The 26449-nt window shown below is 38.9% G+C and overlaps 1 protein-coding gene across 1 annotated transcript in view; it reads right to left on the bottom strand.

The window, feature by feature from the left end:
- The window catches only part of MVB12B (multivesicular body subunit 12B), a 311400-nt gene that overhangs the window by 107406 nt on the left and 177545 nt on the right, over positions 1–26449 (bottom strand). The window contains exon 7 of the mRNA XM_036749420.1: positions 12041–12135. Coding sequence (XP_036605315.1) covers positions 12041–12135 — 95 coding nt within the window. The remainder of the gene's footprint in view (positions 1–12040; positions 12136–26449) is intronic.

Here is a 26449-nt window from a genome sequence, read left to right as displayed (position 1 = left end):
TATTAAATAAAGTAGCTTAATAGGATAGATACGTTTTCTAGCTGTCATGAATCTTAGTGATAACAAACTAATAGTATCATAGATTTAGAAGTGATAGCCTAGCCATGAGGCAGCTAGGGGGTACAATGAGCGGGTAGAGTCAGTAAGACCTGAATTCAAATCCTGCCTCAGACACATCATTACCTGTGTGACCCTGGCTAAGTCATTTAAACTCTTTCACCTCAGTATCTTCAAATATATCAAACTGAGATAATAATAGCACCTACCCCATAAGGAACTTGTGAGGATCAAATGAGACTATACATACACATACATATGTGCATGTATCTATACATACATGTATACAGTGCATGTACATATATGTATATAGCTTTGTAAACCTCAAAGCACTACATAAATGCTAGCTATTATTCATTCTAATTTCCTCATTTTATAGATGAGGAAACTGAGGCTCAAGAGTTAGGAAATGATTTGGTCAAGGTTATATCAGTAGCAAGTAGCTGAGCTGGGGATATTATATAGAAAGAGCATTGCAAAAGGACCCAAATGTACAAAAATATTTATAGCAGCTCTTTTTGTGGTGGCCAAGAACCAGAAGTCAAGAGGATGCCCATCAACTGAGGAAGGGCTGAACAAGTTGTGGTATATGAATGTAATGGAATACTATTATGCTGTAGAAATGATGAACAGGCTGACTTCAGAAAAGCCTGGAAAGACGTATGTGAACTGATGCTGAGTGAAGTGAGCAGAACCAGGAGAACACCGTACATAGTAACAGGCACACTGTGCGAAGATTGATTTTGACAGACTTAGCCCTTCTCAGCAATTCAAGGACAGACTCATGATGGAAAATGCTATCCACATGCAGAGAAAGAACTATGGAGTCGGAACGCAGAGTGATACAGACTCTTTTCTCTTTTGTTTTGTTTCCTGTCTCATGGTTTCTCCCATTCATTATAAATCTTCTATGCAACATGACTAACGTGAAAATGTGTTTAATAGGAATGTATGTGTGGAGCGCATATCAGATTGCATGCCACATTGGGGAGGGGCAGAAAATTTAAAACTTATGAAAATGAATGTTGAAAACTGAAAATAAATTAAATATACATAAAAAAGAAAGAGCATTGCACTTGGAGTCACAGGACCTGGATTCTAATTCTGACTCTGTAAGTTATTACCTGTGTGACCTTGGGCCAATCACTTCACCTCTCAAGTCCTCATAGATTCCTGATCTTTAAGACAAGGGAGTTGGACTATATAAGTGTATTGGGGATCCTTGAAGAGTTTGGCCTTTGTTTCCTTTGATTAATTCAGTGTCTTTGATTGAGTCTTACTAGGTGCTAAGCCCCAGGCCCAAACCCCTATTAAGTGCTAAGCCTATGTGGGTGTGAATTGGTAACTAAGGGGGGGGGGCAGGTGGGGCCAATGGAGGCAGGTGCTAACACCAGAGTCAATCGAAGGAGCCTAAGTTCTGATCACTCAGATGATGTTTGATGATGTCTGACACTGTATAAAAGGAAAAGACAGAGCTATTTGCTCAAGGCTCTCACTGTTGGTGGCTCGCTGATGTGGAGACTCTGGGCAACTGTAGCTAAGAGCCCTCCAGCTTGTAAACCAGATGTTGGGCCTTTGTTAAACTCTGGTTACTATGCATTGAGATTTGAATCAGACAAAGTCTGTCTGTTGATGTCTGTAATTTGTTTGTATTTGCTCTGAAGTTCAGGGTGCTGGCTTTTTCCCCTGAACTAAGTGAATTATATTTGTATGCTGGATTAAATTGAGATTGTCAACCCCTTAACATTGCTTTCCTTAGTAAAGCAGATCAAAAGAGCCTGGGCTTGCAGCGCCCTGTGAGCTGGTTATTGTTGGTTTTACACCCCCCACAGCATCTGCTAGCCGGATTGTTGAAACAATAACTGCCAGCTCTAGATCTATGATACTGTGTTTTGATACCAAGTACCCAAACTCAAACTCCATTGGTTTTTTTCACCATATCACACTGGAAGAGAAGGGAAAGGAGGGAAGAAAGGGGAAGGGTAGAAGTGTAGTTCACCGGGAGCCTCTATTCTTTGCTATTTCCCTTTCACATCTTGGTAAAGTTACTTAGAGAGATAAGAGGCAGCATTGCATGGGGGAACAGATAGAGAGCCCACTTCAGAGTCAGGAAGATATGGGTTGAAGTCCTTCCTCAGCACATACGGGCTCTGTGACCCTGGGCAAGTCACTTAATTTTCACTGCTCCAGCAACTAAGACTATGTTTTTAAGTGTGTTGTTAATGTCTTTCACTTCTACATTGCACTGATTTTAGAATACCCTAAGCTTTCCCTTGAAATAATTTTTTTTTGAAGTTCAGCAAAATCAACTAATACATTGGCCATGTAAGACAGCATATGCAGCATTCACATCCATAGTCTCTCACCCCTTCAGTAAAAAGAGGGAAGTACATCTTCTCATCTCTTCTTCAGGCCCAGGCTTGATCATTAAAATAAAGGAGGATTCAGTTTTGTTTTACTGCTCTTTGCATTTACATTCTTAAAGTTATTATGTGCTGTGTTTTCCTGGTTCTGCTTACTTCCCTTTGTATCAGTTCATATAAGTATTTCCATTTTCTCTGAATTTTTCACATGTCTAATTTTTTACATTATAATAATTTTCAATTATATTTACATGCCACAATTTGTTTAGCCATTCCCAAAATTGTGGGCATCAATTTTGTTCTGAGTTCTTTTCTTTTTTTAAAATTTTTTGTTGAGGGGGGAAGGCAGGGCAATTGGGGTTAAGTGACTTGGCCAAGGTCACACAGCTAGGAAGTGTGTCAAGTGTCTGAGGACGTATTTGAACTCAGGTCCCTCCTGACTCCAGGGCCAGTGCTCTACTCACTGCACCACTTAGCTGCCCCCTGAGTTCTTTTCTACAACTTTAGTGCTGCTATGAATATTTTTGTTTTCGCAGTACCTATCTGTCTTTATTGCCTGGGGGTACATGCCTAGCAGTGCAGAGGCATTTTAACTACTTACTTTGCTCAATTACAAATTGTTTTCCAGAACAATTTGATTAATTCACAGACCTACCAAGAGAGTAGAAATGTGTCTGCCTCCCTGCAGCCCCTCTAACATCAACAATTTCCATGTGTCATCTTTGTCAGTTTGCTGGAGGTAAGGTGGAAACTCAGAGTTGCTTGAATTTGCATTTATCTCATCAGTGACTTGGAGCACTCTTTCATGTAGTCAATAGTTTACAATTCTTCTTTTGAGAAATATTTTTCCATATCTTTTGACCACTTATCTATTAGGGAATGGCTTTTGTTCTAAGACTGTAAGTCACAATATCTGTCAATCTGTATTAGTGGGGAGAGTCTCCTCCCCAGGAGCATACTATGCCAATGGAATTACAGATATAAAAGAACCACCTGTATAGAGGCAGGAGAGCAGAGAAGAATTTAACCTGTACCTAACTAGTACCAAAGTGCCTAGATACGAGTCCTACTTCTGATCCTTGCTAGCAATATGATCATTGGCAAGTTCCTTTAACTCACTGAATCAGATCTCTCATCTACAAAATGGGGTTCCTCACTTTTGCCCTACCTCTTTCAAGGGGTCATTGGGAAGAAAGCACTTTGTAAACCCTTAAATTTTATAGAAATATAACCTTTTATTAACAAAATAAGAAAATAACATTAATAATAACATCACAACAAAATTGGAAACAGATCTCACTAGTTACAGGCAAGGATTTCACAGCACTTTTCATCAAAAATACCCTCGGTTTCAAGTCAATCACAATGACAACCAATGAAGGACAATCATAAAAAATCATTCCTAAACCTATACTTAATGAAATTAAAGATGAACCTGAGTAACTGGAAGGAAGGAAAAGTTGAAGACCTTGAGTTCATTGAAAATCTTCAGTTAATGCAAATTCCAGAAATTTTACTCAATAAAGAAACATGATTTTAAAAAGTGCCAATATCTTAAATATCTTGAAAAGCAGATAGTCATAATTAGATTGGAATTCCAAAGAGCCATTTTGAGTTTGATGGCACAAATCTAACTAGCTGACCAATTATACCAAATCACAATAATTCTCCAAAGCTGGCATCTGCTATAACCATCATGAACTAACGCGTTCTCCCAAAATATTTACCAGAAAGTAAGAAAAATTTTTGAGGACCTTCACAAAGCAGTGTAGGTGATAGCTACTGCTATGGTGAGAACCACAGAAGGAAAGTTGGAACTAACAAGAAGTACCCCTAACAAAAGATGGCAAACTCCACGCAACCAAGCACTATTATAGATTAAATGAACATCCATCTAGCACAGGCAACAGAAACCTTAAAGCTCATTACTGCCCCATTAAAGTCAACAAAGAAAAGACATTTGTGGAAAGAAATCTGGAAAACAACATACCAGGAATTCTAAGTATCCTCAATTGAGCAGAAGCAAAAATTGAAAGACTAAGTCAAAACAAGGAATCCAAAGCACGGTAAAGAACAGAATAAGCAATTCAATATCAGTCAAATACTTGATTGCAGGAGCTGAGTGATGTTTCCTAAAAAGGAGGCTGTGAAAAATTTCTAGTCACCAAGAAGTCCAACAAAATGAAAATGCAAACTGGATCAAACGAAAAACAAAAAGTGATTTCACTTTTAGTATGATGAATTAATGAACAGGTATATCAGAGGAGATATTTAAACTTTTAGCTTCTCTGCAAAATGGGAAAGAATGGGGCTGAATAAGATCCAGAATTCTTAACTACTTCCATGTAGATTATGAGTTATGAATTTAGCAGTTTCTTGATACAAGCCTAATCCAAACTTTCTTGACGGAAGTTATGACATATCTATTACCAAAAGTGAACACCAGCAACTCCTCCAAATATAGCCCAAATATGTGTTTATGCATGCAATACAAAGCATTCCCAGCTTATACTACTCAAAGAAAATATATAACCACTTGAGTGAAACAATATATTGGCTAAGGAGCAAAAAAGATGTGCCAGTAAGTCTCAGGGTATAAAAAGCAACTTATTACCAATTCTGTAATTACTGATTAAGATGCTTGAAAGCACTATAACACTTATACTGCCTTTGCTGATTATTGCAAAACCTTTGACTCAGTTATGCACTCATGGTTTATCCATGTATTGAAAATATTAAAAATAGACCTAAGGATAGTGAGAAAGCTAGAGTGTTTGACGTACTCATGACAATCTGTTCTCTATTTTTAAAATGCCATCAATACAATGCCTATAATAACTGATATAAAATGTGACATTTTTTCAGGGAGACAACATAAACTCATTATGATTCTTCCTGGCTTTAAATCCATGGTCATCTTTCCTAAATAGAACTTTGAACAAACATACAAATTAAAGAGGGAACTGAACTAAGACATCCTATCAATTATTTGATGCACATCAATTGCCTGAAGCTATTACTACTCCACCAAAAACATATTAAACACCTTCTGCATCTTGTGGGATCTTTCTTCAATAATATCAAACTGTTATCTGGATTTGGTAAGTATAAAATTCTTAACATGCACCAAGGAAAGATAAACATTGAAGGCTTCAAGCTTGAATCCATTAGTTAAACTGAACCAATGGATGAAAGTGAGACCTACAAATACTTCTGTAGGCAAGACATATTGAGCATAAAGATACCAAACAGAAGGCTATGACTGAATTTATTGAGAGATTTGCTGGCATCCTGAAATCAAAGTTATATGACTAGAATTATCTATCAGAAGCTTGCTATCTTTCTTGGAATAATAGATAACAAATCTCCAAACTACAAAGGCAGACCTCAAAATATCGTGGAGAAATTAACTAATAAATTATACGGAAAGTAGAACACTATCAGAAAAAATTATTGCCCACAATTGCCTGGACATAATACTAACCTATAAAAACTTAATAACAGTACTTTAATAGATGTCACCATACCAAATACTCATGCTATCTAACCTACATGCAACAAAGTGTTTTCAAAATACAGAGACCTAGCAGAAGAAATCAAAATTGTGTGAAAATAGAAATGAGGAACATATCATCCCTGCTGTCCTTTCCACTTCTGGAGTTGTACTGATGACACCTTGAGTGAGCATACAGAGGGTAAACTTATTTCCTTTATTTAATTACAAAAATGTTATTTCATCCTCTGGTGCAAAAGACTATCTGAATATTAAATATAAAAGAATAATAGCAGGACAGGGACTTGTCTTAAGACCAACATAAATTCCACAAAAAAGATGAGAAGAATGAAAATATAACAACATTATTTAAGTAATTGGCCATGGTACAAAGATTACATATTAAGAGTTCAAACAACAAGTTTCCCTTTCGAGTGTGAGGTTCGAGTACTCTTTTTCTTTTAAACAGGAGTCATGTAATTAACTACATCAAGCTCCAGAAAGCTGTGAAATCCAAAATATCCAAATGAAATCAGGATAAAAACCATCTACACTGGAAAAAACATACTGTATGAAAGATGCACATTGCCTAAATTATAACATGTAGCTGAATGGATAACTTGTCAGGTCAGTTAGTCTGTCTGCTGGCTTCTTTATCTGGCAGGTGCTAGAGATGAAGTTCAGCTGAGTCCAGAACTGAGCACGAGAAATACTGGACTGGAATATTTTGGGATTGTGAGCAATACTTTCAAAGATTATTCCCTTATTAGGCCCAATTCACATCATCCTTCATGATGTCTTTCCCTTAGATGCAAGGGAACTCTCCTCTCCGTACATTTTTTCTAACAATTTTGTTCAGCCTTCTCTGCATTTATAGTACTTACCCTTGAATGAATGAAAAAGTATTTATTAGGCTTACTTTGAGGCAAGCATTGTGCCAAGTGTTAGAGATACAGACAGAAAAAGTGAAAGAGTTCTTGCTCTCAAGGAGGTCCCACTCTAAGTGAGAGACAACATAAAAGAAGATTCATCTTATGGGTGGAAAGGCCCAGGAGTCCCAAGCATTCATCAGCAGGTCAGAGGCAGTTCCTGGGGTCTGGATGGCATAGAAGCAAGTAGATGGTAAGGCCTGGTGACCCCCATTTCAATGGAAAAAACAAAGTTGGTGACTCCCATCTCATTCAAGGTGAGTAGTCAAACAGCCTAGATGGGTTGCGTGCAACCTGGCACCAATGGAGGAAGGAAAGGCATGAGAGCACCCCTAGAGGTGGAGGGTCTTCTCACCTACCTGTCTTAGATAGGGTCTTGGAGCCATGGGACCAGGGAAAGGGGCAATGGGAGAAGGGCATCCCTGGTGGAAGCTATTTGTGTATTTGTCCTTCTCCATTAGAATGAAGGCTCCTTGAATGAAGGATCTTTGTGAGCCCTAACACAGAACACAAGACTTTGCACAAAATGGCTCTTAATAAGGTGTTTGTTTACTGTTCATCCCAAGTGGCTCTCCATGATAAAATCCCAGTTTCTAAAAAATATTCTCCAAGTAATGCCAAACAGCCGCAAATCAGAAAACACTAAGAAATCAGAAACACCGAAAATGGCAAGTGACCCAAAGGGCAATAGATATCTGAATGGTGGGTGGAAGTAGGTTGCAGCCTATTACAATGACATGCTTGTGAAGCATCATAAAAGACTTTAATGAGGATATGTATGACCAGAGGAGTCAGGGCTGATATCTCTGAATTTTAAAGAGCCAGAGGAAGACCTCCATTTCACTGGGTGGATCTTATTTGAAGGATTTTTAGGAAAGATAATAGACAAATATAATAAAACAGGAAGAGACCACGTGGAAGAACTGCATTCTACCTAGTGGAGAAAGTTTGCACCTATTAGATCACAGATGTAACTCAGCATAAACACTGCTCTAGGAATCACATAAATTCAAAACCATTTCACCTTTTATATTTCCAACTAAATTGCTTTCACAAAGTCTCATATGAACGACGACCGACCTACAGTATAGGGAGCAATATAGTGGCAAGAGTGATGGATTTGTAGCCAGAAGTCTTAGGTTCAAATTCTGGCTCTCTTTCTTACTACCTGTATGACCTTGGAGAAGTCACCATCTCCAGGCTTCAAGGTTCTCATCTATATAATGAGGGGGGATTGGGTCTCCAATGCCCCTTTCACCTCCAAATTCTATGATCCTCTGATCCAAAATCCTTCAGTAATGGTGCAGAACAAAGAGAAAGAGATCCAGCAACCACAAGGCAATTTCTTCTACAGCATGGAATTAGTGGCAGAAAGAACACTGGCCCCAGAGTCAGGAGACTGGGGTTCAGGTCTCGGCTGAATCACTGACTAGCTGAACAGCTTTAGGCAAGCTGCTTCATCTCTCTTGGTCTCAGTTTCCTCAGCTATAAAATAAAGAAGAGGCACGGATGTTTTTTATCATCCCTTCCAGCTCTGGAATTCTATGAGTCCATGAATTTCTCATAAACCTTCCAAAAGTCAATTCTCTGAAACAATAGGTTTCTGGGATCCATTCCCTTACCTTCCAAACTCTAGCAATGAAGCCACACACAAAAAATGTGGAGAGGAATTAAGAGGACACACGCTCACTAAATTCCCTGGAGAGTTAATAATTGAATTTCTTACATCTAGGACCTCAAATTGGGATGATACATTTAGTGACAAATGCAATTTACACAATGAAGGGGAAAAAAAATCACCTCCCTTTTGGCCAGAGATATTTGCAGGCATGTTTTCTGAGCTCATTTCCAGTCTCTGGGCAAGTCATTTTTCCCCCACTGCTGAGCTCATGGACCTCACAAAGCCAGCAGGACCTGCAGGATGTCTCTGGCAGTAACATAGCTAAGCAGTCCAAGCCCCCAATGGATCAATTTGGTGACTACGGCAGCTGAGTAGGCCAGAGCTTCCTCCTGCCACAGGGCTGCTGCACGAACTACCACGGCTTGGTAGATAAAATCCAATTGACTGCCACTTACATAAACGTAACAGGAAGTTTCTAAATGGCTTCCACCATGTCTTGAGGCTGTTACCTTTCCATTTCTAAACTAACAGCTGGAATGAACACAAACAGCACCTCATCAGAGCCGCTGAGCAAAGTGGCAATGGTCCAAAGGTATACAGGAAAATTCCTGCCAATCTTGAGAATATTTCACATTATGAGCCCCTTTCTGCATAAATATTAAACAGCTGGAATAGCCATTAGAAAATATGTAAGTCCTGCATAGTGTAACACCAATGCAGCCAGAGGAAGATTTCTAAGCAAAAAAAAAAAAAAAAGGTGTCGTGTACTTTGATTAAGATTTACTTGTGTAAATTTTGAGCAACGATGCTCTACTGGCTTTTACAGACTTGTTTTGCATTGCTCTGCCACTAAACATCTGGTAAAATATTCAGAATCTCTGCAAAATAGGTCATGTCTCCAAACTCGTTAGGCCCAGTGCCTGCAATGCTGAAAGAGCCCTGGCCCACAAGAAATCCTCCCAAGGGAAGCTTTTCAGAGGCAAACATGTTTTCTCCACTCTTTGTGAGATTGGCTCTTGGTAGGGGGCAGTGGGGGAGAGCTCCTTATTCTTTCTTCCCCTTCTAGGAGGAAGTGTCATGTGTGATCTGAACAGCAGGCTTTTGCTTATACTTCCAAATCTATTAGGAAATGAACATAACAAGAAAAACCAATACTGACAAGAATTAGGCCATTGCTATATTTCATCTGTTTAGAACCTGAAGTTGCAATTTTTAGAAAAAAATTACCTTTTAAATAACAGATTCATTATACTACATGGATGAATGCCATGTTTTTGGGTTAGGAGTGTCACTCAGCATTAATGGAAAGCACTCATAAATAATAATAATAATAATAGCTCCCATTTATATGGAACTTTTGGATTTCCTTCATGAAAGTCCTCTTCTGATGCCTCAGCATAGGATAGAGGAGACTATGGGCTCTGTCCTGTTGAATTCCTCTATGTACCATTTAAAGCCCAATCCAAATGACCCCTCCGCTATGAAGCCTTCCCTGAGTCCCTGTCCAGAAGGATCTTCCCATTTAAACTTCACATGGCACTTTGTTTCTCACATCTTTAATGCACTTATCATAGGATGCTGTGTACAATTGGTGTACATATTTCTATCTTACTGTCCTCAGTTGTCTCCCACCAACTGGACTGAAAGCTCCTGCTAGAAAGAGCATAAGCTCTAGCAAGTCCTTCAAAGCTAAGGGTGGGCCTAGAAACAGGCTGTATTGTTTCTTGTCCTAGGACCAACCTTGCTGAGTGAGGACAGCCTCATTACCAGAAGGTCGGTCATAAGAAAAACACAAAATGGCCTTCGGTCTTAGCTATCTCCCATCTGCTTTAGCAGAGACAAGAATGTTGTGGCAGAAAAGGGGCAGAGGATGCACAGACTCACACAGCACTTACATATATCAGCATTGTGACCATGTATCAGCATTAATTTAACTACTGATGTCAAGGGTGCGATCTCTGGACTGAACCACAACCATACTGACATAAATGAAACCAGAAGACATGAAGCTACTATTTGATGGAAAGGCGACTTTGAAGTCTACAAACCACTTTTCCCACAACAACAGCGTGAGGGTGGAGATATAAGAATTATTATCCACATCTGACATACAGAGATCCTGAGTCTTAGAGTCGGGAAGTAGCCAGAAAAGCATCAAAGCTGAGATCATACTCATGTTTTCTGTATCTGTATGTCCGGTGCTGTTTCTACTCCATTACATGTTTGGCATTTCCTTGGATCTATATGTAGCTTCCACCAAATGGGTAGGATAATATAATCAGAGGTTATTTGTGGACTTCCTTTGAATGGCACAGATCCCTAATTCTGCCAGTCATGGAATAAAATTCATTTCTACACCATGGTTAAATGAGTTTTTCCAACTTGATATTTTACATCCAGAACACCGGTGCTGACATTTTTGACAAAATCAAGCTGTATTTTCTCAGTTGGAAGATTCTTAAAGAGCTCCTAGAGTTCACACAGAATCCCAGAATCTGTGAAGCTGGACAGGGCCATGGAAGCCATCTAAGCCAACCCATTTCTGAAAGAGAAATCCTCTTAGAAAACTGTGGGCAATAGTCCTCTAATCTTTGCTCGAAGACTTTCAATGATGGGGGACATGCTACCTGCAGAGGCAGTTCACGTTCCTTCAAGAACACTCTAATTGTTAGAAAGTTTTCCTTAAATCGAACGCAGTTGTGTCTCCTGATAAATTCCACTGATTGTTCCTACGTATGCCCTTGAGGACTGGTGGACAACACACTGAATTTGGAGCTGGACTAATTGTTGCAGTCTCTAAATCCTATAATTCTACATCTAATTCCTTTTTCCAAGTAACAGATTTTCAGATAACTTAAGAAAGTGATCTTCCCCTTTATTTTACAAAGAACACTGAGAGCCAGAAAGGTTTAATGACTTTCCCAAAGTCACACCGTTAGTGTAAGAAAGTACACGCTCTTCATATAAATGTCTGCAGAAGTAAGGAATGTGACTTTAAGAAAAAAGAGGGTTAAAAATAATGCCAAAACTTATCATGAAAAAGTGAACAAATGAAGACTTTTCCTTCTCCCAGCCCAAAGCTCCTGTTCACCAATTACACATACTCCATCATTAGGGTCCCCCTGAGAAATCTGCCTGGTATTGGTTAACCGAACACAGTGGTAACAATAAATCAAAACTTCCCAGTGAAATTTAAGGATTATAAGCATATGGATTTTCATCATCATTTTACAAACATTTTTAGAGGGTATAGTTTATCTAGAAATACTATTCTAAGGGCAAGTTAAGAAAGTAGAGTGGGTATCACTGTGGAATAGTGGCAGATTCATGTTCAAAGCCCCAGTCTGACATTTACTAGTTATGTGACTCTTGGAAAATACCTTCATTTCCCTTAAGCTCAATTTCTTGATCAATTAAGAAAAGCACTAGAGAAATTTATCATCATTACTATTATTACTATTGGTGTAGAGAGTTACCGCAAGAGAAAAACAGAGAAAGAGAAGCAGAGACAAACACAAATAAGGCGACACATATAATGTAGAGTAAGGGACAGCTCTTAACTGAAGCTTCAACATACCTGATATGGCATACAAATTTGAGTGCTGGTACTCATAGTCAGTTCGCGTGCTGTTCCTGCCTCGGAAGGTAGCAGGAAGTGTTAAGGAGATATGCCTGAGGAAAAGACAGAAGGAGAAAGAGGAAAGGTTATGGGATTCATGCATGCCTATATTTTAATGTTTAATCCAGGTGTCGAATGGCAGCCTATGAGAACTGGTCATTTGTTCTCTAGTCTCTGCCCACTTTTCACACATCCTCTATGGTGTTGCCAGATTGTACGGGTTATAGTCACATCACCCCTTATTCTGCCTTCCTCTCCCCAGTCCCTCTGCACAAAATCCATCAATGACTGCTGAAACTTCTGTGTCTATCAGTGCCTTAGCTTGGAATGCAAGGTGCCTTGTGACAGAGCTTCAGCCTTCTTTTATAGCCTTATTTCACACTGTTCCCAGGCACGCTTTCTATGATCCAACTAAAATGAGGAGCTAGGTAAACATCCCAAATATTCTTTATCTTTGTTTCTCTACATCTGCAGTATCTTCCTTTGCCTACTGATTCTGATCCACCCTCTAAAACTAAGCTCAAACTCCACAGAATCTTAATAAATATTTGTTGTCTTAAATTTGTCCCTCCAGTTGGAAATTATTTCTGACCCCATTTTATTACCTTCTTTGTATCTCTGCACATATATCTCCCCCTAACCCCAACTAGCTTGAAAATCCTTCAGGGAAGTTTTATTTATCTCTGTATTTCCTCCAGTGTGCAATATAGGATATTGCACAGATCTGAATAATGCTTAATTTGCTGAATGAATGAATGAATGACAGTAAAAAGGCACCATATTATAGCAATGATCTGTATGGGAGGGAGATTCGATGGCGTGTAATGCAGAGAGCAGAAGACTAGAGAATGGGACACTTGAGCTCTAATCCCAGTTTTGCCACTAACTAATCGTGTAACTTTAGGCAAGTTACTTGAGTTCTCTGGTCCTCAGTTTCCTCACCTGTAAAATAAGAGAGTTGGACTAGACAATACCTAAAGTTCTTTCCAGTGGAAAGATTCCATGGTTCTTGTGTTTACAGAATATATCCCACAGGAGGCTCAGCACTCCATGGTCATGAATAACCCCAAAAGTCAAACTGCATCCCAGGGAAAAAGGATTTGGCAGGTATCATTTTTCTAGCTTTTTCCCATTTGGGAAAAAACCCAGAAGAAAGGACAGTTTTGCTTTCTTAGAATTTTGTCAATGGGGCATCTGGTCAACTGACCCTACCAAAACACAGACAACTAGATACAGTAGAGCAGGAATCCTTATTCTGGAGTCTATCAAATCCCTAAGGTGTCCATCAACAGATTTCAAGAGATCCAGAAATTTGGATGTGGAAAAAAAATTGCACCTTTATTTTCACTAACCTCTAGTTGAAATTTAGTATTTACTTGAATTATGAATATAAGCAACAAACATTATTCTGAGAAGGGATCACCAGACTACCAAAGGGATCCATGGCATATAACAGGTTAAGAACCCCTTCAGGAGAGGCACATTGTGGTACAGTGGAGAGAATACTGGGATTGGATTTGGGAGACAGGTCTGACACTTACCTGAAACCTATTAACCACAGACAAGGCATTTCACTGTGCTGAGCCACGGTATCCTCATCTGTCAAGTGAGGATGATACTCCCCACCTCACAGAGTTGTTGTGAGGAAAAATCCTTCGAAAACATTAAAGTGCTATGGAAATGTGTATTATTATTAACACATGTACAATCAGAAAGAGAGTCAGAGAGATACAATATTTAACCAGAAAGCAATTTAGGAATCTCAATGAATGGTCCAAGGCAAGAAAGCATTTTCTTTACTCCATGTTTATAGTGAGGTTTCTAAGCATAGAGATATGTCAGAAAATTGTCACCCTGTAAAAAGGTTGTATTCTGTGTAAGCGACATGGACCTTTGAGGAAAACAATTTTTGGAAGACCCAAGGTAGTATGTAAACTAAAGATGCTGGTGATGTAAAAGCCTATTAGAACAGTAAACAAATTATGCAAACCAAGTTACTGTGCCTAGCACAGTGCCTAACCCACAAAAGACAATCAATCGAATTTATTGAATCTGTGTGAAATTGAGTTACATAGAACACTAGTTTAAAAAAAATTTTCCTCATCTGTAAAATAAGGGCATTGAAGTAGATGATCTCCAAGGATCTTCACAGCTCATAAATCTATGATCTTGCAATCCTAAGTTAAATAGTTAGTTGGGGAGAGGATGCAGGGAGAGAGACACCTTTGGGAGGAAAAGAGTAAAACAGAAAAATACCTTCTTGTGACTGGGGGGGGGAGGGCAGCACACAGTGGGGTTACTAGCAAGATGGCCAATGTATCTTTTCTTTTTCTTTTGCCATTTGTAGAAGATGAAAGCCAGGATCTTGAGAAGACAGAAGCTAGCAAAGCCTTCCCTTTGAAGAGAATAGTCTAGATAGAAGGAAAGATAATCTGTTGCTTAAAAAAAGTCAAGCCTGAGAGATAAGCAGAGGTACATGTTCATCCCAAACTCACCTGATGGCAAGGCTTTTAATTTTGAACTAAGATTCAAGGAAACATTACAGATTGGTAAGAACGGTACTGAATATTTACCTGAGAAATTTATTTCTTTAAAAAGTTGGTCTAAACATCACACCTGTGGGATGAAAATTTAGATTACTTAACAGAAGGAATTTCTCATCTTGAAGAACCTGCAAAGGATTCCAATATAGACTGCCTTCTGTTTTGAGGGAATTTAACTCATTTTCTTCCTCTCAAAAGCTGTTCTTCCCCTTACTTTTCTATTTCTATGAATGGTATCACCATGCTTTCAGTTACCCAAGCACAAAACTTGGGAGTCACAAATGACCCGTCCCTCTTCCCAACACATCTCGTCATTGGTCAAGTCCTGTCAAATTTACTTCTAACTATTTCTCACACCTGTCTCTTTCCTACCATCTTTATGGCCACCATCACAGCAAGTTCTCCTTATCTCTTGCTTTTTTACCATTGTAACAAGAGACAGCTAGGTAATGAAGTGGAGTCTAGAAGACCTGAGTTTGAATGAATCCTGCTTCAGAAACTTACTCGCTATGTGACCCTAAGCAAGTCACTTAACCTCTTTCCTCCTCAGTTTCCTCATCAGTAAAATGGGAGCTAATAATAGTATTTACCTCACAGGGTTATTGCGAAGAACAGATGAGATAACACATGTAAACAAACAGATTGTCACATACATGCTATTTTAACAAACTCCCAACTCATCTGCCTGCCTACAGTCAATTCCCTCTCTAATTTATCAGTCACACTACTGCTCCAGTAAATGTCCTAAAGTATTGCTCCAAATATGACATTTCTCTACTCAAACACTTTCAGTGGATTCCCCAGTAACCCCATAGTAGAGTATGAATTCTTTATTCTGTCATTTAGGGTACTCTACTACTTGGCATCAGCTAACCTTTCCAGTCTGATGTCAGATTACTGCCCACACACAACACCCCATTCTTGCCCTGCCTTCTCCCATTTCTGTCTCTTTGCCTATGCTGCACATACCTCACCCCATCCCACAATTGGAATGGCTTTCCCATCTCTGCCTATTGAAATCTTTCCCTTCCTTCAAGACCCAATTTGCTTGTCGCCTCCTTCATAAAGTCTTTCTTTATCATTCCATCTAAAAGTTATTCCTCTCACCTCAAATTTCCTATTGAATTTATCTAGATCTCACTCTACCACATTCTCCATTGTATAAGGTAGGGGGTGTGTGTGTGTGTGTGTGTGTGTGTGTGTGTGTGTGTGTACACATATCTTCTCTATTAAATAGTCAGCTCCTCACAGACAGGACGTATGGTACAATGGAAAAAGAGCTGCCCTTGGAGTCAGGAGAAACCTGTACTCCAGCTTTGCCTCAAGCACCTGCAAGATTGAACAAAGGCAAGTAACTTAAGCTGTTTGAACTTCCGATTTTTCACCAATAAAATGGAGATGGCAATACCTATAATGATGTAGTGAAGATAAAATAAGGCAAATTTTAAAGTGTCAGTAAACATTATTTCATCTTCGATATCCCTAGTTCTGATCACAGTATCTTGTACAAGACTGCATAAGCATTTGGTAAATTGAATTACATTTTATACAAAAAAATTAAATGACCCTTTTAAAGTCTCTATCTTAAGCACTCTCCTAGTAATGCCAGTCATTCCCACAAGTTCAAGTATCATTTCTACACAGGTGATTCCTAATTCTATAATATCTATCTCTAATCTCTCTCCTGAGCTCCCATTTTTCACTAACAATCACTCGTAGGATATCTCTTTCTGGATATGCCACAGACTGAACACATTCAAAACAGGGCACTCATTATCTCGCTCTCAGTCACTGAGTTTCATAACTTCAGACCTGCCCATCACTCTTCCCTCACTCACCCCTCATATCCAATCACTTTCCACGTCTGGTCCAGTCTACACCACAAAGTCTCACTCATTCACCCCATTATTTCTCCTAACACTGCATCTGTGGCTGCCCTGCTTCAGTACCTCATCACTTTCTAGTCTCTTCCTTTTCCAATTCATCTTCCACACAGCTATCAAAATAATCTAACTAAGGTACAAGCTGAACAAGATTCTCTGTGTTCTACTTTTTACGGAATATTAAAACTGTGCTCATAAATACCAAGTAAAGCATACAGCATATAAAATGGAGACTATGTTCACCAGAATTGTTTGACACTGACATGGTAGAGATCCAATGCGGCATACAAAATGTAGAGGAATCCCCTGTGGATAGTGGGATCTTCTAGACGTTCCTCTTTGCCAATGACATTGTGCATGAAGCCCCAGATCATAAGAGAACATTCTATAAGAGATCTACAACCACTCAGAAAGAGTTTAGCCTAATCCTCCATGCAGGAAAAATCAAGTCAACGAAAAATGTCTATTGGCTAGATGATGACATGTAGAGAGACGAACCACATAGTCTCTCCATCAATATATGTGTCTCGGACCAACAGAAAAAAAGAATAATGAGTGGGACCCAGAATTAAACAGAAGGATGAAAGTGGGCTGAATTGCCTTTAGGAATTGCAAGATTCCCCTTAATGACCCCAAACTTCTCCCAGACACAAGGGCTCATATTTTTAAAATGAATGTTCTACCCAGTTGGAGTTGTGGAGCTGCTTGTCATGGAGCACTCCAAGGTACTAAAGCTGAGCATTACCTAAGTGGCAATGGAAAAGAGCATGGTAGGTGTGAGCAAGGAACAACACGTTACAAATAGGGAAGTTTGAATAAGAAATGGAGTAAACCGCTATTTGACAAAAACTGCTAGAAAAACTGGAAAACAGTATGGCAGAAACTGGGCAGAGACCAATATCTTACACTGTATACCACAATATAGTCAAAATGGGTTCACAATTCAGATATAAAGGCTGATACTATAGGCAATCTGAGAGAGCAAGGAATAGTTTACCTGTCAGATTTATGGATAATGGAAGAATTTATGACCAAGCAAGAGATAGAGAGCATTACAAAATGCAAAATGGATAATTTTGATTATGTTAAATTGAATAGTTTTGTACAAAGCCAATGCAACAAAGATTAGGAGGGAAGCAGAAAATTTGGAAAGAATTTTTACAACTAGTGTCTCTGATAAAGGCCTCATCTCTAAAACATACAGGGAACTGAGTCAAATTTATAGGAATACAAGTCATTCCTTAATTAATAAATGATCAAAGCATATGAACAGGCAGTTTTCAGAGGAAGAAATTAAAGATATCTATAGTCATATGAAAAAATGCTCTAAATCACTATTGATTAGAGAAGTGCAAATCAAAACAACCCTTAGGTACCACATCTCTCCTGTCAGATTGGCTAACAGGAAAATCATAAATGCTGGAGAGATGTGGGAAAATTGGAACACTATTACATTGTTGGCGGAGTTGTGAACTGATGCAGCCCTTCTGGAGAACTGTTTGGAAATATGCCCAAAGGGCTATAAAAATGTGCATACCCTTCGACCCAGCAATACCACTTCTATGACTGCCTTCCAAAGTGATCATACAAATAGGAAAAGGATCCACATATACAAACATATTTATAGCAGCTCTCTTTGTGGTGGCATAGAATTGGAAATAGAGGGGATGCCCATCAACTGGGGAATGGCTGAACAAGTTGTGGTATATGAAGGTAATGGAATACTATTGTGCTATAAGAAATGATGAGCAGACGGACTTCAGAGAAATCTGGAAAGACGTATATGAACTGATGCTGAGTGAGGAGAGCAGAACCAGGAGAACATTGTATACAATTACAGATACATCGTGTGATGATTAACTTTGATAGACTTAGCTGTTCTCAGCAATGCAAGGTTCTAAGACAACTCCAAAAGACTCATGATGGAAAATGCTATCTATATCCAGAGAAAGAATTACAGAGTTTGAATGCAGATTGAAGGAAACTATTTGCTCTCTCTTTTTTTGTTGTTTCTTCTTTCTTGTGGTTCATCCCATTGGTTATAATTCTTATTTGCTACATGACTAATGTGAATATATGTTTAATGTGAATGTATATGTAGAGCCTATATCGGATTGCATGAAACCTTGGGGGGGGAGGGAGAGAAAATTTGGAACTCAAAAGCTTGTGGAACTGAATGTTGTAAGCTAAAAATAAATAAATTTAAAAGGAAAAAGAAATGGAGTAAACAATATCATCAGAAAACTGAGAAAAAAAGGATAATGGAAGTCAGAAATAATACAAGTGCTCCCATGGAATCCTGGCAATGTCAGAAAGAAAAAAAGGAAGGCCCCTAATAGGTTACATGGACCTTGTGAACTTATGGGAAGCCATGGACAAAAGTCATTTAGGACTGGCAGCACGGATAAGCTGTGCTCTGCATTATTAAAGTGCAAATCAATGACACCACCAATCCATCATAGTGTTTGAGTTAGGCACAGATCTGACCTTATCACCAGTTCAAAAATCAGTAGGCTACCCACAGTCTACGGAATATGTAATCTGTGGCCCACAGCACCAAGCTCTGGGCTTTCCTGGGTTCAATCTTGAGGCTGCCCTTCAAATCATAACTCTGGCTCATTTTGTCCCCACCTCCCCAGAGCATCTTCTGGGAACCTGAGATTATAGCTCATGTCTAGGTCTCCACTGATGTGACAAAAAGACGCCCAACTCCCATTCAAGATTCCAAGGTGCTCCCCCACATAAAGTTCAAAACAAAGGACTAACGGTAGCTCACAAAGTCGATGATACTCAGTGACTGCGTGGACCTGGTTTTCCAGCTTTATGTCATACTGTTTCCCAACTCCCCTTCATGAACTCTATCCTTTGGCCAAACTGGACTACTAGCTATTCCCTTACTTGGTATTTTACTTCCCACATCTGTGCATTAACATAAATAATTTCCCATGCCTAGAAAGCATTTCCTCTTCATATCTACCTCTCAGAAATCTTAGTTACCTTCAAGCCTCAGTTCAGGTGCTGCCTTCTCCATGAAGCCTTCCCTCATCCCATTTGCCCTCTCCCTCCTCAACTTTCCTTGGATGATACCTATATATTCATGTGATAGTCCCCGAGCAAAAGTTAAGCTTCTTAATTTAAAGGCAGAAGACTTTTGTTGCTGTATCTTCACTGCCTAGGCAAGTGCCTTACAAACAGGAGGGGCTTAAAATGTTTCCTGAATTGAACTGAACTTGTTCAAATCTATTCTACAAAAAGACCTTAATAACATCACAGTAAAATACAAGATCACCTCGTCTTTAAAATAAACTGAAGAGATTTCTTTGCACAATCTCCTCAAGCTTCTATGTTCAAGGTGTCTACAAAGACATGGTACAGTTTTAAGCTTTAATAGCAGCAAAATAATTTTTGGGAGGGTGAGACACCCTGTATTTCTCAATCTCAAGCATCAGTTCTGTCTTATTAGATTTTTAAGATATTGTAAACTGGATTCTGCTGTTTTAAACTTTTGTTGTTTGGTCATTTCAGTCATGTCTAACTCTCTGTGATCCCATCTGAGGTTTTGGGGCAAAGATACAGGAGTGGTTGACCATTTCCTTCTCCAGCTCATTTTACAGATAAGGAACTGAGGCAAAAAGGGTTAAGCGACTTGTCCAGGGTCATACAGGTAGTGTCTGAAGCTAGATTTGAACTGAGGAAATTGAGTCTTCCTGACTCCAGGCCCAGAACTCTATCCACTGTATGACCTAATTGCCCCTTTTAACTCTTAGAAATCTTCATATAAAAATAAACAATTCTAGACATTTGGAAGAATCGTACTCTAGTATTACTCTCCTAAAGAAATCTTCTGGGCTAAGTTTATTTTCCTGTTGGGATGGAACTTCGCCATATGTTGATTCAGTAATTCAGTAAATATTTATTAAGCACTTCATATATTCCAGGCACTACTCTTAGCACTGGAGATAAAAAGAAGGATTCAACACAGAACCTGCTACAATGGAGCTTATGATCTAATAGGAAGAAAGAGAAATGAAGTGGAAAGAACCACACATTAGGAGTGAAAAGACATATATTCAAATCCCAGCCTTACAATCTGTATGACCTTGGACAATTCATTTAACCTAATTAAGTCTCAATATTCTCATTGGTAAGATAAGGGCCAAATGACCTCTCTTTTACGTTGGGAACTACAATCCCAGGTACACAAATAACTGTGATATATAAGAAGTAAGTGTCAAGGGTTGAACAAAGTTCTGTTGGTTGACTGAGAAATTTGAGGAAACAAAACTTTCATATAATTGGTAGGAAGTGGAAGGTTTCAGGGAAGGCCTTACAGAGGAGGTGGAATCTGAGTGGGGCCAAAAGAAGATATAAATTGGAAGGGGAGGGTCCATTCTAGGAATAGAGTATGATGGGAGGTCACAGAGACTGGAGAAGGTAGAACAAGGGGCAGACAGAGAATCTGAGGCTAACTTGCACTCTAGCTCTTTCCCTGACCACATTCTCTGCCATACCTCCACCCCTCTAAGGCAAGGCTGTGTACTACGAATAAAACACAAGTGCTAAGACTATATGCTATGCCTCTGTGTTTATGTTTTAGAGTGGGGAGGATCAGGTGTGTGTGTGAATTTTTTTTGGGGGGGGGAACCAAGTGACAGGTGGTAGTACAATTCGGCTGTAAGGAAGAATACAGAAAGAGTAGCATGAGATAAAGATGGACAAGTAGGCTGGAGCCGGATTAAGAAAAACCTTAAGTGTCAGAGGCAGTTTCTACTTTATTAAGCCATTGGGTTCCACTAAAGGTTTTTGAGTAAAGAAATCACCTAATCACGGTGGTGCATTAGGAAGATTAATTGAGAAGGGACCAGAAAAGGGATAGACTGACAGCAAGGACTCATTGGGAGACTATTAATAGTAGTCTAGGTGAGAAGAGATGAGGGCCTAAACAATTGTATATTCCTACTACATCTCTAGAAACTATATCCTTCAATGTAGGGCTATCACTTTCTTCCCTTTGTTGAAGAGGTGATAGAAGTAAGGTAACAGCAGATGAATGTATGTACGTACACAGTCCTATAAAAATAGTATCAGGAATGATAAGGCTCCGAATGAGCTGAGGCTGGCGAGGGAAACTGAAGGGAAAAAAACAAGCTGTAATGGGAGAAAAAGGAGGCGAGAGGGAACTACTAGAGTTTACTGAGTGACTGACATAGTTAGACATGAGCTTTTGGAAAAAAACATTTTGTCACCTGTATAGAGGATAGACTGGAGTGGAAAGAAACTTCTGTCAGGGACACCAATTTAAGAGGCTATCACAACAATCCAGAATTAGAGAAAACTATGGATTGGAGGAATGAGTAGCCAGTAAATAGTGCCAACATGAGACTTTTTATTACTACATTTCTTATCACTTTCAGAGCAAACAATCCTCTACCCCTGAAACACACCACTTTGAACCTTTTGCTCTAAGAACAGTAATCAACTCAATACTTTCTTTGTTCCTGAGAAGTATGTGGTAACAACAACATCTTATGGTTCCCCTCATCATCCCTAAATCAAAACTCCCTTCCTTGGTCGCCAATACCACAGATAGTTATAGATATCCATATATATATACACATATATAGATATAGACATATATACACATACATATATAAAAATATATGGACAATGAAAGAAACCATAATTAGTGTGTGTACATGCACACACATTAATATATACATGTGTATACATAGATATATGCATGTGCCTATAGACAGGGATGTATATATACATGGGAGTAGGGAATGTCTCCCTTTAGTATCTGTATCCTCAGCAACCAGCATAGCGTTTAGCACATAGCAAGTCCTTAATAAGGGCTTTTTCCATTAATTCATTCATTAATGTATTCATAAATATCCCAAAAGTTCATTTAGAATGTCTCTTCATCACACCAGGAAGGATACTACCAAGTTTCCAGAAGGAAGTGATCAGGAATGGTGAGGGGACTGGAAATCCTGCCATAGGGAGGATCAGTCGAAGGAATAAGGGATTTTTAGCCTGAGGAAAAGGGCAGATAATAGCTGTCTTCAAGTATATGAAGAACTCTCACAGAGAAGATGTATTAAATTTGTTCTGAAGGCAGTATTAAGAGCAATGGGTGGATACTTTGGGAAACAAATTTTGCCAAATGAATTAGGAAAACTTTCCTAACAGTTCCAAATCTCTAAAAGTAGGATATGGTACTTAGAATAACAGTGAGTTCCCTGTCACTGAAGGTCTTCGAGTAAAGCCTAGATGATCATTGGTCAGGGATTTCATTGAAGAGATTACTATTTGGGGGGTATGAAGGCACTGGGAGAGATGACCTTTGAGCTTTGTTCTACCTGTGAAGTTCTGTGACATGTGACTGCCACCACTATACTCAAAAGCAGTCCCTTGTCTTTTTACTTTGTTCTTGCTATCTAGCAAAGGGGCAGGTCTGCGTCATGCATGCAGCTGTCACCTGATCCAGCTAAATGAATGCCAAAGGGAAATTTCATTTCTTGTCCCCTAAGTCAGTCATGGGGACCTTATTCAATTAACACGGCCACTAAGCCGGAGACAGCTCCATACAAAAGCCCTTCAGTTATAGAATACTTTTTATTAGGAGATGATATTTGCCAGCACGATTTATGTCCTTTGATGGGATTCTGCTTTTCCCTGTTAATTTAAATCTGTATTTTCTAGTGCCGATTCCAGGTCTGTGTGAATTTTTTAAATGTTATCATTAATCTTCTGGATCCAATTGCCACATAGAATGAAGATGCTTCACTTTCAGAGCAAAGACTTACTGTGCCATGGCAGGCACAGCAGCTACAGCTGCTGTCCATTGCATGGAGTAAAAGGACAATGTCAGAAGGAAAAGGCACTTACTAGAGAGCTGGTATGGGAAACAGTACTGAATTTGGACAGAGAGGATTTGGGTTTGCATCCCAGCTCCATTACATACTGGCAATATGACCTTAGGCCAATCACCTGTGTGGGCCTCTTTAAAATGAGAATTGGACTAGATAAGGTCCCTTCTAGCCTTAAATCCTACGAAACACTTCTATTTCAATATTTTAAGGATCTATGGCTTTGTTGGTATTGGTGCTCCCTCCGCTGATGGCAGATACACACTTTAACAGATGGTTTTTGTGAATTTCTGTAGCTGAAAAAAGAGTCATTACCCAGTGGCTTACTCAGTGATGAACCTTTCCATACACGGTGAGGATGGATCTTAAATGACAGGTCCATAGTCCATCACCAGGTCCATCCCTGTTTGAAGCTTTTGGAATTTGATAGGACCTGTCAGAGCTTATACTCCATGAGAAAAGCCATTAACGATCCTGGTTCCTTAAGAATCCTCCATGCCACAAAGAGGCATGGGAAAAGTACATCAAGAGAGAAGAGAAACTTACTTATGGTTAGAGTTATAGGATGTTTTCTACTCCCAATGCATATTTACAACAAAAAAATGAACTCTGGGGCTATTCCATTTTCTTGGCACTGCAAGTTTTATTGAACAAATCTCCTGAAAACCATCTTCTGAGACATGTTAAATGGGACTTTGAGAACACTAGGAAAAATATATTGTGCTACAAAGTTCAACATATACAGCTAAGGTTAATAAGGAAGCATTTTAAAATAATTTTTCATCTCAGGCCACATTTCAAACTAAATGAGAAAATGTTTCAAATTTACTAAACTTTTAAAATTAGAAACACAGAGCACAATCTGTAATTCTTTTTGCCAGGGCATAAAGATTAACTATGGATATACTTTAAAAAAAAGAAAGAAAAAAACAAACCTGATCCGAGACTATATTATTATAAAAGAATTGTAATGTTTTCAGGTTATCTGCTTTTCACTCATTTTTAATCGCTAGTTATTCTTAAGGAAATACAGTATTTCAAAAACATATTAGGGATCCACTGGGCAGAGTACTGTGCTTGGTGCTGAGATACAAAGGGGAGATAAGATATGGTCCCTATCCTCAGAGCTCTGAGACTACATGTATAGAAAAGAAATATAATTATAACAATAACAATAATAATTCATATTTATGTAGAATCTTGTGGCTTTATAGAGTATTACTTACAACAGCCCCACAAGGTAAACAGAACACGAATTAATATTCCAAATTCAGAGATGAGGCAACTGCGGTTCAGAGAGGAAAAATGATTTGTCTCAAGTAGGATACAAAGGATTTTGGGGACTGCTCTAACTCAGGTCTTCTGACTCTTAAGACCACAGCTGATCTTACTACAACAACCTGCCTCTGTCTCCAAGCAGGGTACTAAGTAAAACCAAACAGTAGAAATGAAGGAAAGAAATAAATTTACACAGAAAAGGAAGTCAAGGTTAGAACTAATGTACTGTGTGTCATAGGTATTTTTTTGGGGGGGGGTGTCCTTGGCCTACGCTTCCATCAATGGGGGAAGCTCCTGGTATGGAAACCTCCTCCACAGACGCAGACCAGGAATTAAATTACAATTCATAGCTTCAGAGAGCTGCTTGGAGCACCGAGAGAATCAATGACCTGCCAATGGTCACACGGTTACAATGTATCAGAAGGCCACAAGGCCAGCCCTGTGCACTATGCTGTGCTATCTTCTATCAAAGAAATATGCATGATAGAAAAGGGTAGCAAAGTGACATTAGTGACCTCTCCAGAATGCCTAGGATGTTGGGTGTAGAGAGAGCATCATGGTGTTGTAGAAAGAGAGCTGGGTAGGCTCAAAAGAGATGAGGATGAAACTTGGTTTTGATATTTTGTAATTTTATGATCTTGGACAATAAACTTCCCTTTTCTGGGTCACAGTTTCATTGTCTGTAAAATGAAAGGGGAGGATGGTTAGACCAGACAAATTTCTAAGGTTCCTTTCTGTTTTAACATTCTATCTTCTAAAGTCCCTTCCAGCTTCAAGGTTTTACAAAGTTATTAAACTGGTTTCCCCTGTCATTCAATTAGACATTAGATCACCTTCCCCAAATGTCTGCCTGGAAGCTAATTATGAAATTTACCTGAAAAAAGTGAAGTAGGAAGATAAACCTGCACATTAGACAATATAACTCCACTATATCATTCTGTATCTCACCCATTTCACCCCTCCACCTAAATGTCACTTTCTAGTCTCCTGGCCTTTGTTCACATTGTTCCCTATGTTTGGAATGCTTCTCTTTGCCCTGTTGAACACCCATCCTCAAATGGCACTTCCTCCAGGAAGCCAACAGTAAATCGAGATTTTACCCCTCAGACCTCACATAGACACTTTTTTTTTTTGCAACTCTCTAATACACTTGATATGTATTATTGTTTTTTGTCTATTTAATGGCTTGAGTCAATAAACTATACTTGACTGTAAATTCTATGAAGACAGGTACTTAAATCTATTTCAATTTTATATGTTTCCCAGGACCTTGTATAGTAGGCATCAGAAATGAACTTAGTTCAGATGAGATGATAGGTAGCCTAGATAATTAGGAATGAAAGGCGGAAAAAAATAGTCGATCTGCAAAAAATACAAAGGACCTTTTAAGTTGTCTTATCGTCTGTGTTTCCTTCTGAACTTCCTTTTATTCTACTTTCTGTTCTATTTTGCATGTGGAAGTAAAATTATTCTGGGGAGGGGTACCCATTAAATCGAGAAGAAAATTTTAAAAATTATGGACAGAGAGAAAATAAAGTTCTGGGAAAATGTAGGATTTTTTTTTTTAAACTCGCAGCTAGATGATTCACTTTTAATCTTCACAGAATGAGACTGGCTATTGAGAAAAAAGATTCCAGTAGTACTTGTTTGGGAATTATGAAACTAGAGTTCTAGTTCATAGCTGTTACTCTGAACAAGTCACCTAAACTATCAGACTCTCAGTTACTTTATTTGCAAAATAACAAGATTTGGCCTCCTCCTCCTCCTCCCTCCATCTCTTCTCATATAAAC

This window comes from Trichosurus vulpecula, chromosome 3 (genome assembly GCF_011100635.1).
Source record: "Trichosurus vulpecula isolate mTriVul1 chromosome 3, mTriVul1.pri, whole genome shotgun sequence".
In the NCBI taxonomy this organism is placed as follows: domain Eukaryota; kingdom Metazoa; phylum Chordata; class Mammalia; order Diprotodontia; family Phalangeridae; genus Trichosurus; species Trichosurus vulpecula.
This window is presented reverse-complemented; position numbering and strand designations above follow the sequence as displayed.